Source organism: Urocitellus parryii, chromosome 2, assembly GCF_045843805.1.
Source record: "Urocitellus parryii isolate mUroPar1 chromosome 2, mUroPar1.hap1, whole genome shotgun sequence".
Classification (NCBI taxonomy): domain Eukaryota; kingdom Metazoa; phylum Chordata; class Mammalia; order Rodentia; family Sciuridae; genus Urocitellus; species Urocitellus parryii.
The window spans coordinates 219,162,557-219,181,775 of NC_135532.1; the positions used below are offsets into that span (position 1 = coordinate 219,162,557).

General features: G+C 46.9%; 1 protein-coding gene across 8 annotated transcripts in view; it reads right to left on the reverse strand.

Annotated features, from left to right (window-relative positions):
- The window catches only part of Hlcs (holocarboxylase synthetase), a 192,539-nt gene that overhangs the window by 113,855 nt on the left and 59,465 nt on the right, over positions 1-19,219 (reverse strand). For all 8 annotated transcript variants that reach the window (XM_077795399.1, XM_077795403.1, XM_077795400.1 and 5 more), the window contains one exon: positions 4,075-4,346. In XM_077795399.1, coding sequence (XP_077651525.1) covers positions 4,075-4,346 — 272 coding nt within the window. The remainder of the gene's footprint in view (positions 1-4,074; positions 4,347-19,219) is intronic.

Consider the following 19,219-nt stretch of genomic DNA (forward strand, 5'->3'; position numbering starts at 1 on the left):
ACTCATGGGGTCCCTGGTGTCATGGATCAACTCATACCCCTGGGCTGCCCATCTCAGCCTACCTCATTTACAGGAGAGAAACAAACTTCATGTTGAAGCCACTTTTATTTTAGGATCTCTGTCTCATACAGCTGAACCTAATCCTAACTGACAGGTACCTACTCCTAGAAGATGGTACCTGAACAGGATGCCCCAAGTCCTGGACCTTGTGCATGCCACGGAACAGGCCTAAAAATGCAGCCTGACATGAAGGAGCTGGGCAGGGGTGTCTGGGCAGGCTGAGCAGGTTTACCATTGGGCACTGCTGTCATGCATCAGCGAAGCTTCTGAGTAAGCCCTGGCCTCTGCATCTCAGGAGGTAGACCAGGAGTCTGTTAGCAGTAGGGTTACTGCAAGAAATAGCTCTGAAAAATCTTCTGACACTGTAAAGTTTGAAAAGAGAAATGACTTCCAACTAGATTTAACCAGTCTCAAGAATGTGGAAAAAAAACTGTGGGTTTGACGGGGAAGGAGATCTCTGTCTGCAACCTGCAATCTATGTTGGAGCCTCCACATCTCTACTACGATCCAGCAGGAGGGAGGACTGATACTTCAGCACAGAGAGCCCAGGAGCCTGTGCCCAGGATGCGATTCAGAGCTGGCCTCTCGCCCAAGCCCAAGGAAGCTGCCATTAAATAGGGAGAGGAGGGGAGAGCAGAGTGCGGAGGCCTTTAAGAAACCTGAGTTACTCAGCTGAAAACCTGTCTGCTGACAACAACTTTGATGGCTACTTACATGGAACCAGTGAGAAGCAAACCAGCTAGAGACCTGCAGAAGCCCTGAAGACACATCTCCCCAGACCCAGGAGGCGGGTCTACAGAATGGTGATTCTTCAGTGCTCAGAAGGATTCCCAGACCCCAACCCTCCCAGGAAGTGGCTGTCAGAAGCCCATCCTCTCTAGCATCCATTTCAGATGTAGCACAGGGATGACCCCCGCAGAAGACAAGGCCACCACCCCAAAGGACAGCAGATAAGAGAGCTGTTCTGGAGGGCAGGCCACAGTAGGGCCTCAGTGCAGGAGGCCCTGGAGACCAGTGGGCCCTATTTCCACCATGGCAGCATGGTCCTTGGGTGTGTTGGGGCACGGAGTTTGTCTGAGTTGTTGCTGATGTTGCTTGTGGTGCTGGAGGTTGAACTCAGGACCTCCTGCAGCCAGCCAAGTGCCAGACCACTGAGCTACAACTCCGCGCTAAGCTCGCCTCTTTAACTAACAGAGTGCCACGCCTCGGTAAGCCACACCCAGCTGAGAGGAGAGGCTATATATCTATATCCTGAATCTGACCAAGAGGAAGTGTCTTCCCGGAGGTTTCTGTGGAGGAGGAAGAAGAAGAGACACATGGCTATCTGGGACTATAACAGAGATAGATTATTGGTGGTTCCCACTATGTATTCATTCCTTCTTCCCGGAAGAGAACTCAGAATTTTAGCTAATACATGTTCTGAGGTGGAGGGAGGGTCAAAAAAGAAAAAAGATTTTAAGAACTTTATAATAAAGGCATATGTCTAGGGCTGGGGTTCTGACTCAGTGGTAAAGCGCTTGCCTAGCATGTGTAAGGCACTGGGTTCGATTCTCAGCACCACATATAAATAAATAAAATAAAGGTTCATTGACAACTAAAAAATATTTTTTTTAAAAAAGACATATATCTAATTTCACTTAACTTAATTTCTAGCCTTTTGGGAAAAAGCTGTTCAACAGTCACAGAAGTGATACATGTACAGAAATAAGCACTGAAGGAACCCAGTCTACAGTTTTGAAAATTCTTCCCGCCATCTTCTTGACCCATGAAAATGTCCCATATGATACAAAAAGCACCACCCATTTTTATAAACATTCAGAAGCAGTAACAATTCCACGTGCAGCAAATTCTGCTACCCAGCATTGTATCTGTGCACTGCTGTGACAGTGGCCTTTGACTCTATCCAATGAACATGTCTGAGATCAGCCGACAGACGGGAGGCACATAAAAGCAAATGCAGAAGCAACAGCTTCCGACACACTCCAGCCATGCGCTGTCGTCTCCTCTAGTGCGACTGAACACAGCACCAGCGTTGCCTTCTTGGCACAGGACTATTTCATTTATTTCTCTCATGGTCCTGTAGTGGACAATTCCAGGTCCTTTGGGTGCCCGGGGGACCTCCTCAGATAGCTGCTCCTAACACAGTTGCAGGCCCCCAGGAACCTCTTACCAGCTCGCAGACTTCACAGGCGTCTGTGAGTAACTTTCCCCGGGGACGTCAGGAAGAAGCCCACATGGACAGTGGGTGAAGGACAGCTATAAGAGCTAAGGCCGGTAACAACTACTTAGCATCTGCCCTGCGGCAAGCAGAGGGACTAAAAGCTAAGAATCAAAGCCATTTCACTCTCCATACTCTGCAGAGACCAGACAAGAAGAAAAACAGATTCCCAAATGCCCTGGGCAAAGCTAAAAGACTTTCCTCTTTTGTAAAGATGAAAACTCATAATCCCTCGGAAAGTTCCATTTTAGTACTGAAAAGCTCAACTATGCAGCTTCATGTCCGTCACACACTCTTACAAACCCATGTTGTTGGGGCAGAATTTTTTTTATTGGTTCTCTTTAGTTATACATGACAGTAGGATCCATTTTGACATAATTATGCAATCATGGAACACATCTAATTCAGGCCCCGGGAGGGGTACTGGGCAGAATGTTTTTTTAAAGTTCAATACCGAAAAGAACTTACTGAGAGCTGTATTCACGTGGCTGTATTCACGTCTTTTCCTAAAACACAGTGTGGACAGCAGGTAAAGAAGCTCGACCTCCATAGTTTTCTTTCTGAACTTCATCTCCCAAAATCTTTTGCTTAGCAATACGCATGCTTTTTTATTTAGAAACCTAATTGTCACGGGCGGCCCCTCTGGAGAGAATGGCCTTCATTGAGCAGCAGAGAATTCTCCCAGGGTGTGTTCATCCGAGGGAACACGGTTCTTCCTTCCGCAGTGGGAAAGTGGCATGTGGGCACAGCGGGGGGACCAGGGACACGGAAAAGATAGTTTTATAACACAAATTAACTAGCCAACAAGAACTTCACATGGCTCACACCGCCCTGCCTGCTGCACCCGCCTGCCAATCCTCCCACATCCTTTCCACACAGAAAAAACGGCACTTCTGCTGGCATGCCATTACATTCCAGAAATTACTGTTCAGAACAAAGGCGAAAATATTTCCCTATGTTGATTACATATCTGTCTAATCATGCAGGCCCCCGGTGAAGGCCCAGAAACTGTGAACCCAGTTGTTCTGGGAAACTTACAGTCCTTGAATTTTGTTCGTGCACTGGGGGAAGATACTTTTCTTATTCCCTCCCTACAGCCCAACTGTTAAACTAAAATAGTGTTAATGAACACTGGCCAGTGGGGAGTTTTTTAAAAAGTCCTTTTAGCTGATTTCCATGTTTTAATCTTGAATCAAAGTCCACAGGACAGAAGAAATAAAAAGAAAACCTTGCAATAAAGTAAACTTCAAACATCCAAGTGGGATTACGGAGTGCTTGAAAAATGCACTGGATGAGAACAGACCAGAGCCATTTTCAAAATACAAAGCTCCAAATTATTTCGATTTAACCCAGCTTAGGTGTCACTCAAATTTGCTATCCTAATGCTCCTGAAAAAATCCTAAATTAAATGTTCGACACTGATTATAACCGCACAGAAGTTAAATGGTAACCTGAGTAATAACGCCACCTGTTAAATGCTTTGTTTTTCAATAATGTTCTTTTCTCCAAGGACATTCTGAAAGTCTTGATTAAAGGAAGCAAGACACAAGGCACAGATCACAACCTCCCCCACCCTCCCCCTACTCCATAAAACACAGAACTCTGATCCAGCAATTTTATTAAACTCCTATTCCTACATTTAGCTCTCCTCAGACAGGAACATCTACCTTGCTAACAGGTTTGTTCAAATGTCTCATGTGCAACCACACCCCCCGCTCCTTTGCTGGGGTCACAGAAAACCATCAACACAAGAGGCTTCCCCGGAGCGGGTGCCAGGGCGCCCGGGCAGGACTCACCCATCCAGGAGGTTCATGGTGGTGGGGGTCACTTCAGCAAACAGAATTACTTTTCCAAGCTGCTTGGTCTGCAGATTTTGTCGATAGATCTCTAAGTTAAAATGCTCTGACGAGAAGACCTCTGCCTCGGTGATCACAGGTAGCGAAGAGGGAGTGATTCCTATTTCAGATGTGTAAGATGAAACAAATTTGAGGGACAGCTTGCTGGATTTTATTACTCCTTCAGGATCAACATGTCTCCCAAGCCACTGCATAATCGGATCCCGGATTTCCTGTGTCATTAAAAAAAAAAAAAAGGAATGAAAATGTTGTAATTTGGTATTTCATAAGATGATGGAGTTTTTCCTAAAAATGCCATTTGGGTAATATAAGTACTTCCTGATTCATGACCAATAAGAACTAGGTTAACATATTCTGTACATCTAAACTACTATACCATATGATAAAAATATACATTAAGTGCTGTGTTTGAATTTTCATCCCCCAGAATTCATATATTGGAAATTTAATACCCAAATTCATATATTAATGGCATTTGGAGGTGAGACCTTTGGGAGGTGACTGGGTCATGGGAGCTCTGCCCTCATGAATGGATTAATCCATTAATAGGTGAGTTATTGAGGGAGAGGTTTAGTTACCACGGGAGTGGGTTTGTTATAAAAGCAGTATAGCCACCTTTTGCAAGTCCCCTCACCATGTGAAGCCCTGCACGGCCTCTAACTGCAGAGTACTCCCACCAGTGCAAAGGCCCCTAGATGTGGCCCCTCAAAAAGACTTCCCAGCTTCCAGAACTGTAAGAAATCAATTTCTTTTCCTTATAAATTACTCAGTCTTGGGTATTCAGTTATAGCAACAGAAAATAGACTAAGATACTAAGTATGATTATATCATAAAAATAAATTTCAGAAACCAGGATCCAAGGAAATCAGGTCAGCATACTTCCCAACCTGTTACACTTCAGAAGTCACTTTCACGCCTAGCATTCACAAGTAACTCCCTAGTCTTCTGTGCATCTATAAAATACGTGTATCTTTTGCCCCACAGGAAATTCATTATCCTGTTTGGAAGCAAACAAACAAACCCCTAGGGAGAGGAAGTCACAGAATGCAAAGCACTAAGACACGAGACCACCAATCTCAGGCCCTGGAGGACCGCTGCTTCCTCTTGTGAACCAGAGGAGCACTGGCCACCAACAGGTAAGAAACAAATTTCCACACAGAGAAAATAAGGGGACCAGGTACAAATCCAAAGAGAGGGAGGAAGCCAGGACCCAGAAAAGACACCATCTAACCCAGACACAGGGCTCTCTATTCTATGTCCGAAATCATAATGGAGCTGGGAGGAGGCTCCCCCACTCTACTCCAAACCTCAGAGGTCATCAGGAACTGGGGCTTCAGGGGAGTCTTCATCCCTAGAGGCTGGCACGAAACAGATGCAGGCTCTTATGGCATCCTCTCGCCAATACCAGGTATTTCAAAAGGAAAAAAAAGCAACCTTCCCATTAACATCAAGAGTGTGCCCCAAATTCCACATGGTCATCGAGAAGCAGCTTTGAAGATGAAATTTAATTTAAACAAATTCAACTGATGTTCCCCCCTTCGGTGCTGGGATCAAATCCAGGATTGCCAGCCCCCGTTAATCAATGTTTAAAACTTATTTCCTATTTGCCAGAAACACAGAAGAGAGAGGGAACCGCAGAAATGATTTCAAAAGGAAGCCATCAGAAGAAACCCAGGAAGTGAGATAGTACAGGTCAGCTGGCTGGACTCTCCAACCATGTCAGGAGGGAAAGGCCGTGTGGTGCAGAAGCACAGGGGGCGTCCCATCTAGATCAGAAGGGACAGGAAAGACAGGAGGAAATGCAAGGAGTGGTTCCTGATGGATTCTGGTTCCAACCAACTAGCTGGAAAAGGCTCCGTGAGATGATCTGGGGTCCTGAATATGGACAGAATTCACTCCTGTCCGTTTAACAGGTGTGACAAGGGTACTACTGTGGCAAAAGAAGACACCCTTCATTTTTTTTAAATGTGTGTATGTCGTAATATCGATGACTGACTGCCAAACAGAAGAAGCCAGTGAGGCCAGTGTGAGTCACTGCTGAGACAGGTGAAGGGCGCGTGGCGTACCTGTCTCACCATTTCTCCCTCTCTCCGTGTTTGAGGATGGACATAACTAAAAGGAGCTCTCAGAGTGGTGACATGAACACGAGCTACTGGCTTAGTGAGCTTTTCATCACTGTGATCAAAATACCTGACCAGGGCATCTTAGAGAGGAAAAATTTATTCTGGCTCCCAGTTTCCGAGGTTCCGTCCAGGACTGGCCAGCTCCCTCGATCTGGGATGGAGGTGAGGCAGAAAATCAAGGCAGAAGGGCAGCGGAGGACAGCTGCTCCACTCATGGCTCCCAGAAAGCAGTGAAACAGGCAAAGCCCAAGGACAAAAAAATCAACCCAAAGGCACACCACAGGGGACCTTCTTCCAGCAGCCACACCCCACCTGCCTAAGGTTCCTTCCACCCAGTACAGGAGTCCTTTCAGATTGTTAAGCCAGCGAGTGGGTTCATCAGGTTACAGCTCTCACAATCTGATCACTTCACCTCTGTACATTCCTGCATCGGCTCCCACATGGCTTTGGGGGGCACCTCATATCCAATCCATAACAGCTACTGGGAAAACAGTGGGTCCAGCTAAAACATATTAGCCACCTACTCATTCTCTCCATAGGAGGAAGCAAGAGCATCAGCCAAGCGAGAAGAAGAGGAAGCAGGGGGTGGGGGTCCGAGCAGGGAGAAAACAATGTAGTGGGGGGACACGGCAGCAGCTGGAAGCACAGGGCCATCCAAGGCCAGGGAGCCTCGCACCAGGAGCTTCTTTTTTTTTTTTTCTTAGAACTTTTTAATATTTATTTTTTAGTTTTCGGCAGACACAACATCTTTGTTTGTATGCGATGCTGAGGATCGAACCCGGGCCGCACGCATGCCAGGCAAGCGCACTACCGCTTGAGCCACATCCCCAGCCCACACCAGGGGCTTCTGTCCCGCCTCACGCAGCCGCACAGCCAGAGGGTGAGGCACAAAGGCCGAGCCAAGGGTGTAGGTGAAACAGTCACTGGAGACAGGGCTCTGCTGCAAGGAGAATCCACAGCAGAAGCAGCACGAACCATAAAAGGGAAAAAATGATACTCTAGACCTCCAAGGAGAGTAAGATCAGTGATACTGTGCTTCCCAGAGATAGCGTCAAGGGGCTGGGGGCAGCTCCTCTGTACACTCCAACCCTAGCCCAGGCCTTGCCCAGCATGTGCAGGCCCTGGGTTCCGCTCCAGCACCATAGCAGAGAGAAAAAGAAGACGTAAAATCAAGAAAATCAAAAAGACATGCAACTAACTAGGGAAAATTATTGGCAATATATATGTCAGGAAGAGGACTTGCAGTCAGAATATTAAAACGAACTCTCCACATTTATCAAGCAGTACACAGAAATGGTACGTTCTCTTAAATGTGAATCATACCTAAATAGAGGTTTTTTTAAAAAAGCAAACCTCAAAAAAGACTGTGCAACACCAAAAATAATAACACCCATGAGATGACATTCACTGAGGTCCAGAACATGAACATGTGCCTCCAGAGACAGTGCACACAAGTGCCTCCGTGGGGGTGTAAACACTATTCTGCCTGCGGCTAAGATGGGGCACACACAGCTCGCTGCCCCATCGCACTGCCCTGTCACTCCAGAGCTGTTCCAGCCATTTGTGGTCTTATCCGCTCAGTTACTCGCCTAAGTCACATTACATTCACAATATTTATTATAGAATCTGTTGTGTATTGGAGCTCCTTTGCCAAGAAACAAAGAATAACCAACCTTAACCTATAAAGGCTTTCTATCTCAGACACATTTGGCCCATTGTAAATAATTAGATTAATCCTGCTTCGGTCATAACATTGTAAGTTGCTAGGCAACCAGAGCGATAAATCAGAAAATGAATCATCATAGACACGGCACGCAAGCCTTTTATGGGTGTCTCATTCTTAAACACTTTCAAGGAAACAGGAGAAAATACATGTCTACTCTCATGGAATGTGAGTACGTGAAATGACCCAACTCTTTTTTTTTAATCTATTCAAAAAATTGTCATTTTTAAGATTTATTAATTTATTTTTGCAGTGCTGGGGATCAAACGCAGGGCCTCCCATACCGCGACACACGTGCTGTACCACTGAGCCACACCTCCAGTCCCAACAAGGTTTACTGAGCACTCAGATACCAAGCGACGCAGTGTACGCTGATGATACTGACCCCTGCTGGGCAAGGCGGTGCACACCTGTGATCCAGCTATTCTGGAGGCTGAGCCAAGAGGGTCAAAAGTTTGAGGCCAGCCAGGGCAAGTCAGCCAAGCCCCATCTCCAAAAGAACTGGGTGTAGCTCAGAGGTAAAGTGCTTACTTAGCATGTGTAAGGCCCTGGGTTTGATCCCTGGTTCTACCAGAAGAAGGAAAAAAAAAAAAAAAGAGGTGACCCTGCCCTGAAAAAAATCCTAATCTAATGAAAAGGCAAACACAAAATGTCCAGGTCCTATAAAGTCCACTGATTGTTCAAGTGTTGCAGAATAACATCTTCCTGAGGAAGCTACATTTTAATAGCAGCCTCCTTAAACCAAGTATCCTGAAGACACTGAGGAATGCAGCACTAATTGGGGACAGCTGACAAAGAGGGGCAGCAAGGGCCCAGACCAGACGCCCTTGATGTGCAAACCCTTGTCACCCAGTGTCTCAGTCAACCTCTCCTCTCTAAGGAACCTTCTCTCCCCTCTCACATTAGGAGTGGATGGTGCACCGTCAAGGACATTTACAGCAAACCCAAAGCCAAAGCCAACATCATAACAAATGGAGAAAAACTAAAAGCACTTCCTGTAAAATGAGGAACAAGGCAAAGCCGTCCACCCTCCTCACTCCTATTAAATAAAGCCCTCAAAAAATTAGCCGGAACAACCAGGTGAGAAAAGGAAACCAAAGAAGAACAAACAGGAAAAGTCGAACTCTCTCTGTTCTATGATATGATCCTATACCCCAATACCAAATCCTCCCCAGAAGACTTCCAGAGCTTACAAGTGAGCTTAGCGAAGTAGCAGGATACAAGATCCAAACCCATAAGTAAACAGCGTCCTACATGCCAACAGTGATTCAGAGGAGGAGGGAATCAGGAAAGCCATCCCATTCACAATAGCCTCAGAACAATCACATACCTGGGAACTAACCTGACCAAGGAGGAAACGAGCTCTGTAATGAAAATTATAGAACACTGAAGAAGGAAATTGAAAAAGATCAGACTTGGATGATGGAAAAACATCCCATTTTACGCTGATGATATTGACCCGCCTTGCCCAGTAGGGGTCAGTATCATCAGCGTACACTGCGTCGCTTGGTATCTGAGTGCTCAGTAAACCTTGTTGGGACTGGAGGTGTGGCTCAGTGGTACAGCACGTGTGTCGCGGTATGGGAGGCCCTGCGTTTGATCCCCAGCACTGCAAAAATAAATTAATAAATCAGAAGCAATATTGTCAAAATGGCCATACTAAAAAAAAAGCAATGTACAGATTCATTGCAATCCCCTTCAAAATACCAATGACATTCTTCACAAAATTAGGGGAAAAATTTTTTAAATTCATCTGGAAGAATAAAAAGCAATACTAAGCAAGAAAAGCAAAGCAGTAATTCAGTAATTCAGCAATCCCAGTAATTCAGGAGGCTGAGGCAGGAGATGGCAAGTTCAAAGCCAGCCTCAGCAACTTAGCAAGGCCCTAAGCAACTTAGTGAGAACCTGTCTCAAAATAAGAAATAAATAAATAAAAAGGGCTGGGGATGTGGCTCAGTGGTTAAACTCCCCTGGGTTCAATCCCTAGAAATAAAAAAATAAATAGCACAGAGGCAAATCCACATACCTACAGCCATTTGCTATTTGACGGGTGCCAAAAATATATCTTAAAGAAAAGGCAGCCTTTTAAATAAATGGTATTGGGAAAACTGGATCGTTTTATGTAAAAAAATGAAACTAGACCCCCCCCCCCAATCTCACCCTTCACAAAACTCAAATCAAAATGAGACTTAGGAAATAGACCAGAAACCTCACAACTGCTGGAAGGAAAGGTGGGCCAACACTCCATCATAGGTGCTGGCACTGACTTCCTTAACAAGACCCCTAAAGCGTCAAAAAAAAAAAAAAAAAAAAAAACCAAGAATCAAAAAACAGGATGCCACCAAACTAAGAAGCTTCTGCACAGCAAAGGAAACAAGAATGTGAAGAAAGCCTCCAATGGGAGATCTTGGCCAGCTACTCTTCCAGTAGGGGGCTGGATATGTATCCAGAAGACACAAAGAAGTCAGAAACTAAATACCACAAAAATAAATAACCCAATCAATAAGTGAGCAAAGAAACTCAAAGAAACTTCTCAAAAGAAGAAACACAAATGGCCAACAAATACATTTTTAAAATGTTCAACTTCTCTAGCAGTCAGGGAAATGCAAATTGAAACTACACTAAGGGGGCAAGAGCTGTGGCTCAGTGGTAGAGCACTTGCTTAGCATGTGTGAGGCACTGGGTTCGATTCTCAGCACTGCATAGGAATAAAATAAGGGTCAAAATATCAGGGTAACTTTCAAAAAGCTACACTAAGATTCCATCTCACTCTAATGAGAATGGCAATGGTCAAGAATACAGAAAACAATAAATGCTGGAGAGGTTGCAGGGGAAAAGATACGCTGGCAGCTTATTGATGGGACTGCAGACTAGTACAGGCACTCTGGAAAGCAGAATGGAAAGTCCTCAAAAAACCAGGGATGGAACCACCATACGACCCAGCTCTCACACTCCTGGGTATTTTCTAAGAAATCTAAAATCAGCATACTACAGAGACACAGTCACATCAATGTTTATAGCAGCACAATTCACAGTAGCTAAATTATGGAATCAACCCAGATGCCTGTCAGTAGATGAAAGGATTAAGAAATTGTGGTGTATATACATACAATGGAGTTCTACACAGCCATGAAAAATTACGGCATTTGCTAGTAAACGAAGGAAATGGAGGCTATCGTGCTAAGTGAAAAAAGCCAACCTCAGAAACTCAAAGGCCAAATGTTTTCTCTCCTATGTAGAAGCCAGAGTAAAATAACAGAAAAGGGGAGAGGATAGGATATCATAAAAAATCAATCAAATAAAAATTAATAGATAAGTGAAAGGAAGTCTAGTAGAGTAGAGGAAGGAGAACAGGAGAGGGTAGGGAGAGCAGGAAGAAGAGAGGAAAAGGGGAGGATCGTGAACCAACATTGACTCCAGGCACGTATGAGTTTGTTGGGAAGAAGCCAACTACTATGTAAAACTATCAAGCTCTAATTTTAAAAATCAGGAAAAAAATAATGAGGGAAAACAACTAAATGAAAGTCAAGGAAAAGCCACACAGATAGAAACACTGGCATTAGATGACAGGCCCACTTGGGTTCTGCCCCTTACATGTTCCCACTCATCTACACAGTGTACGTGTGTAATGTGACATTGATACATGCATTCTGCACGGCCTAATTGTTCAATGTTTCACTACGGAGGCCAGATGCAGGGCGCACACTTGTCATCCCAGCAGCTCAAGAGGCTGAGGCAGGAGGATCACAAGTTCAAACCCAGCCTTGGCAACTTAGTAAGGCCCTAAGCAATTCAGCAAGACCCTGTCTCTAAATAAAAAGAAAATTTTAAAGGGCTGTCGGTCTGGTTAAATGGTTAAACGCCCCTGGGTTCAATCCTTGGTGCCCCAGAAAGAAAATATTTTAAATTACACTATTTGAAGAAATTAATAATTTGGTATAAAAATAAAATTGTTATAAATTTTTTTAAAAAATGGATGGTACACAGGCTGGGGTTGTAACAGTGGTAGAGCACTTAACTCACACGCGTGAGGCCCCAGGTTCCATCCTCAGTACCACAGTGCTGCAGTCTGGCTAGGCACAATTCAGGAGCCACTTGTCAAAAGAAACGAACTTTATTTTTAGAACACACACACCATACCACACAGCTCCTCAGGAAAAACCCTCAGAGCCCAACTGCCACCACCAGCTTCCCACAAGCCTCTCCACCTCCCCCACCCCTCCTACTCTTGAGGCCGATTGGCTGGGTGGCATGGGCAGAGCCAAAAAAAGTCCCCCAATGAGCAGCTCCGGGGTCTGAAAGGGCAGGGAAACAGCCCAGTGAGCATCACCGCAGAGGAGCCAATCAGCTGGCAGCTAGAAGTTTGCTGGGGCCGCTGTGAGCCAATCATCAGCTGGCAGCTGGAAGTTTGCTGGGGCCCCTTCGGCTGTGGCTCTCAACACCACAGAAAGATAAATTTAAAAAAATAAAGACATTGTGTCCATCTACAACTAAAAAAAAAAAAAAAATTTTTTTTTTTAAAGTGGATGGTACATGGGGTTGGGGTTGTGGCTCAGTGGTAGAGCGCTCACCTAGCATGTGCGATGGGTTCGATCCTCAGCACCACATAAAAATAAGTAAATAAAGGTATTGTGTCCAACTACAACTAAAAAAAAAAATACATATTTAAATAAATAAATAAAAGTGGATGGTACAAGTAAGACACTGTACAACTCATTTTTTGGTAAAGGATGACAAAGATTATGAATAGCAGAGATCCCAAAAGGTGGTATGTTAAAAACTGTTACTCAACTTATCTTTGAGGAAACACAAAACCTCAACATTTCCTCCCCAACCACTTCCTTCTTTTAAAAGTGTTATAAAGCACTCATCCCATCTTCCTAACATGGTTCTTGAAAAGAAGGCTTGATCTTAACGTAGATCTTTCTTCATCACATGCCTCAGATCTTCAAAAAAAGTTGACCTTTAAATTCAATTTCTTCTACTTTCACCCTGCAACTAGATCTATGCTTGTAAGAAGATAAACTGGGTTTTCCTTTATTCAACAAGACTTTAGTGTGACCCTGCCCTGAGGAACCCCTGACCTAACAGGAGGCAGGCAAGCTCATGCGTGGTCACAGGATCCCGATGTGTCCTCGTGCCACAGGAGCCTGGTGAACTGGGAGAAGGGAGAGGAAGAACTTCCCAGGAACGGGAAAGCAGATTTTGTGTTGCCCCTTCCTAGAATCCAGCACATCCCAAATTCAGGAAAACAAAAGGCGTTTCTATGGCAACCCCAGGAAAAGACAGAGAGGTAACCTAACCATGGTGAGGAGGGTGGGGAGCGCAGGAGACAGGGCAGTGTGGGAAGTCCTACTGCCTGTCACTGTGCACCAAAGCTCCCTTCAGCCCTGCCCCCAGCCCAATCAGGGAGCACGACAGAAATGAACGGAGAGGGAAGAGCAGAGGGTACAAGGGAAGGCGGCGTCAGGAGGGGTGCCACACCAGGCGCTCAGAGTGGAGGCTGCAGACTCCCTCCTGCTGACCTGCAGGGACTCCATGTAAACGGGCAGCTGGAGTCAACAGCAAGTTCTGTTGGTTTTCTAGACTAGTCAACGTAAAGAAACAACCCAGCTCTTACCAGTGTATCTTACACACAAAATATTCACAGGCACTGTCACACTCAGGGATGAAGGCACACGGCACAGGTGACTTCATCATCAGAAGATGGCACTGTGGATACAGCAGTCCTGCTCCGGGTCCTGGCCTCCTTAAAGGCAGGGGTGCTCGCTCACTGGGCAGCTCTCAGGTGGACTGTGATTCCCAGCACCAGGATCCAGCCAAACAGGTATCAGGCAGGTCGTGGGATAAAGGCCACAGGTGCACCTCCTGGCCTGACTGCCCCAAGCCAGGCGCTCCTGTCCCAGCCACACCAGCCCCTCTGTGGTCTGCTGCCCTTGCCTGGCTGGCCAGACTCCTGGTTGGACGGTGGCTTCCCAGCCTGGGTTCCCAAGGCTGGGCTCCTACTCCTCAAGTGCTCATCTGTTGACCCCAAGTACCATCATGCCACAGTGGATGGGCCCAGAGGGGCTTCTGACCTCAGTGACACTGTGCTGAAATCTGTCCCCTCACAGACTTCAGGGCCACCATCGACAAGAGACACCCAGGAGCCAAGATGAACCTGGAGATGTGGTTTGTTTGGTCCACCCATTTCGAACCAGGGCTAACATTTAGAATGAGGCTATTTCACAGCGCCTCTTCTGCCTCTCCTGAAGACACAGCAACTCTTCCCACATGGCAGTCACTGGCTGGGGCCAAGTGGGACACACTCTCCAACTGGACCTGCATGTCCCCCAGCTGGCCAGCTGCACCGTCTGCCCTTCCTCCACAGGTATCTGGTGGAGGCCACTCATCTGGCCCCGATCCAGCAAATTCTCCCCTGGGGCCCGTGATGACACTTTTCTAGTTAGGTACATGCTAGTTCATCAGAGTGAGTCTAGCAACACGGACCCTCGAAACAGAAAGGGCCTATAATTTTTTCTTAAAAACTTAAACAGAGAATTCACATATGACCCAGCAGTTATGCTCCACCCAGTCACCCAAAAGAGCTCAAGCAGGGACTCAGATACTGTATGCCGCTGCTCAGAGAAGCAGCGTCCACCAGCCAAGGAGGAAATGAACTGTGTCCATCAACGGATGACTGGATAAACAAGATGCAAAGGGGGCGGGGCAGGCATGAGATATAATATTTAATTTAATATTATCCAGCTTAAAAAAAAAAAATGAAGGGCTGGGGATGTGGCTCAAGCGGTAGCGCACTCGCCTGGCATGTGTGCGGCCCTGGTTCAATCCCCAGCACCACATACAAACAAAGATGTTGTGTTCACCGAAAACTAGAAAATAAATATTAAAAAATTCTCTCTCTCTCTCTCTCTCTCTCTCTCTCTCTCTCTCTCTCTCTCCCCCCCCCATCTTTAATAAATAAATAAATAAATTTAAAAAGAATGAAGTTTTGATACATATTACAACATGGACGCACCCTGAAAATATTATGCTAAGTAACATAAGTCAGTCACCAAAAGACAAATAACTGATTCCACTCCTATGAAATACCTAGAATAGACAAATTCATAGAGGCAGAAAGCAGAACAGAAGTTATCAAGAACTGGAAGTTGGAAGAGAAATAGGAAGTAATTGATTAATGGAGAGTTTCGATTTGGGGTGATAAAAAAAAAGTTTGGGAAACAGTATAGGTGGCTGAACAACTCTGTGAATGGGATTCACACCACTGAACTGTACCCCTAGAGATGGCTGACGTGGCAGTCTTACTTTACAGATACTGGATCAGGAGAGAAAAAGGGGGAGGAGGCCTCGATTCCTTTATTCCCAAGAAGCTCCCTGATCTCGGTGAGGTCACCTGCCACTCCTGGGCCAGCCGGCACCTTAGCCACTCAGGGACTTCTCAGAACAAAAGTCTCTTCCAGAATGACTTTCCACCCGGACCGAGAAGCGACCAGCAGCCTCTCTTGCCAACAGTATGAATGCCACACCTGTTGCACACTTGCTCCCTGCCGAGCACTGTGCTGGGCACCCTGGACCTGGGTCCCCACTCCTCCCCAAGCCACACCGCTGCATTACTGGCACCACCCACAGGTGACGAATGGAGCCTCAGGCAGCATTAACGGCATGCCCAAACCACACAGGCAGTTAAGTCACGGCGCTGGAATTTGAACCCATGAAATAAAATCTGCCGGCCCCTAAATCCTTGCCCTAATTCTTCTCCCACAAGCCTCAGCCAGGAGACCCACGGGACCCAACACAAAGCAACAGAGGAAATGCCTATCTACTGCCACCAAAATGCTGATGGCATCACAAAGAAACATACACTCACATGGTCTGCAAGCATGAGGCAGTGATAAACATGGGTAGGGCTTGGAGCTGGGCAGTGGGGTGGAGGGAGCTGGGCAGTGGGGTGGAGGGAATTTGAAGCTTGGATCCACCACCCACTAACTGCAGCTACTTAGACAAAGATCCAAGAGGACATTTTCACATTTTACCACGTGAGTGAGTTATGGCTGACCTCCCCACAATCCGGTTTTGGCAGAAGAGATGGCACTTTGAGAAGAGTTCAACAAAGGACTGCCTGCGAAGGAGCAAAGCACGAGGGGCGGAGAGGCACCAGGGCCAGCAGCGGGGACGACAGAGCCACTAACAGGAGCTGCTAGCCAGGAGGAGGAGAGGTAGGGACACGGATCTGGACTCTGTCCATCAGTCCAGCCAGTGCATCCCAGTAATAGAATCAACCAGAACTAAGAGGAAGGGCACCCAGAGAAGAGCCAACAGCACAGAGAGCAGGGTAGACTGTCGTGGCCAACACCCTCCAGGAGGGAACACCACATTGCTCAGGGCTGGCGGTGTGGACCCCTGGTTAACCACTTAACCCTCGCACTGGCTGGCCCCGGGGTGCTGGATGAGCTTCCGCACATCCAGATCTTTCCCCAGTGCCTAGACCAAATCTACCATGGCAATTCTGCGGCTCTGAAGGATCTCCCACGGAGGGTCCCACGATCCGAATCCTAGGAATTGCTCAACGGCTGAACCGGGCCTGGTCATTTCCAGATCCCACCAACGCCCGGTCCATGTGGGCATTCAATAAATGTCTGCTAAGCCATCTTCCTTTTATCACGTAAAGTGATAGCTCAGGCTCGGTGGCTGAAAGGCCCTGGATTTACTGCATTTTTCTGTTACGTGCCAACTAGCGAAGACCACAAAGGGCTTGAGGGGAACAGTAAAGGGGGGAATGAATAAGTCGTTTCTAACGAGGCCGTTTTACAGGCCTCACACCTCCTCTGGGCCAAGTGGGCTCATGTCAGAGGCGAGATCTCTTCTGCAACTGTGGAGACCAAAGAGGAAGCCACGGAGGGCGCGGAGACAAAGGGCCGCTTTGCGAGGCTCCACCGTGCTACTAGGACAGGAGGTGCACACTTCCACCTGGGGCTCGGTGGGGGCACCACATCCGCAGACGTCTCCAGGGCCCTCATTAAGCCTGCCTATGCCAGCCATTTGTCTGAGTCCAACACAAACAGGCTTCTGACAGAGCGGGGAGAGTGGGGGTGCAAAGCCAAGAACACTGCACCCAGGGTGCTGGTGGGAAATGCCTGCCCACTGGCCGAGAGTGGACCAGCCTGGCAACATGCACTTGAAAGTGACTGTGAGCACTTCCTGCCACGGTCTGAGTGTGTCCCCTACAAGTTCACAGGCTGGGATCTCAATTCCTCTGTGCAGCAGTGCTGCCCGATGGGACCTCGTGGGAGACCTTTGAGTCACATGGGTGGAACCCCTGTGCAGGGCTCAAAGCCTCTCTCCAGGGACGAGTCTCGATCACTCTGTGAGTCTGCATTAGCTACCATAAGGGCAGCTGTCATAAAGCAAGCCCACCCTTGTGCTCCAGCTCTTCTACCATCACCTGCTTGCTCTTCTGCTTTCCGCCATGAGCTGAGGGAGCACGGCCACCCCACCACCCTCACTGGTGATGCTACTGCCCAGTCCTGAACTTTCCAGCCTCCGGCTGAACTTCTTGGTTCCGACTTTAAGTCATATTTTCCTTTATAAATTGACTGTCTTCCAGGTGCAGTGGTCCAGTGGGTCTATAATCCCAGAGAGAGGGTGAGGCAGGAAAACCACAAGAAAATCACAAGTTCAAGGCCAGCCTCTGCAACCTAGCAAGGCCCTAAGCAACTTAGTGAGAACCTGTCTCAAAATAATAATATGGTGGGGATGTAGCACAATGGTGAAGCACCCGTGTTCAATCCCCAGTACCAAAAAAATTAAACAAAAAAGTTATCCAGTCTACCAGGTGCAATGATGCACACCCGGAATCCCAGAGACTCTGAAGGCAAAGGCAGGAAGGTTGAAAGTTCAAGGCCAGCCTCAGCAACTTAGTGAGACCCTGTCTCAAAATAAAAAAAATAAAAAGGGCTGGGGATGTATCTCAGTTGGTAAAGCCCCCCACCCCGCCATGTTCAACCTGTAGTATGAAAACATGAAAATTTAAAAATAAATAAATTATCTGGTCTCAGGTATTTTGTTCGAGCAATAAAAAACTAAGACACTTCATCTCTTCTCAAACCTGAGTGTGTCCCAGGCCCTGCTACTACTGTCTGCTGTGTGCCTGTCACTGGTCGACTGGGCTGGACTCCTCTGGAGCACTGCTTGTGAGACAGGGCATGGGACCAGGCCAACAGCGCCACCACCAGCCAGCAGTGAGACCTGCAAGGCACTGCGGACCTCATCATCGTCATCTTTTTTTTTTTTTTTTTTTTTATGGGGAGGGGTGGGATACTGGGGATTGAACCCAGGGGTGTATAGCCTCTGAGCCAATCTCTAACCCTTTTTATATTTTATTCTGAGACATGTTCTCATTAAATTGCTTAGGACCTTGTTAAATTGCTGAGGCTGGGCTGGGGATGTGGCTCAAGCGGTAGCGCGCTCGCCTGGCATGCGTGCGGCCCGGGTTCGATCCTCAGCACCACATACCAACAAAGATGTTGTGTCCGCCAAGAACTAAAAATAAATAAATATTTAAAAAAAAAAAATTGCTGAGGCTGGCTTCTAAGTTGTAATCCTCCTGCCTCAGCCTCCCAAGTTACTGGGATTACAGACACGTGCTACCATACCCAAACAGTTTCTTCATTTTTAAAAAGAGAAAACTAGAACACCCCTTTCTATCAAAATGGAGCTTCAAGTCTTGTCTCCATTGTTTGATTCTCCACTAAAATGTTAATATTGTTTCCAGGATTCCAGTATTAAAATAGATGTCACCTGAAAGGAGAGAAGTAGCTAGGAAGGAGTGGCCGGGAGAAGGGCGAGCCCGTCCTCCTCCAGGCTGTCTTAGCAGAGGTTCGTTTCTTCAGCTGGCTGTCCCTGTCACACTCTGGAAAATTCAGAGAATCCAGGGAACAACCCATGCAGGGCCTGGAGGGGAGAGCAGGAGTCCAACGTGAGCAAACAGCAGGCAGCTCTACACGCAAGAACCTCTTCAGTTTTAAGAGGACGTGGTCTGAGACACCATGCACTCTGGACAGGAAGGGGCAGCTCGCTGACGGGCAGTACCGGACATAAAGATGACTGGACGCATCTTTAGTAACAGGTAACACGCTCCCAGCTTCTTCCTGGCTCCGTCTTGCCGGTTTTCCCCAACACATCCGTAGCCAACTCTGGCGAACTCTCCCACACAGCTGCTGCAAATGCTCTGCTCCAT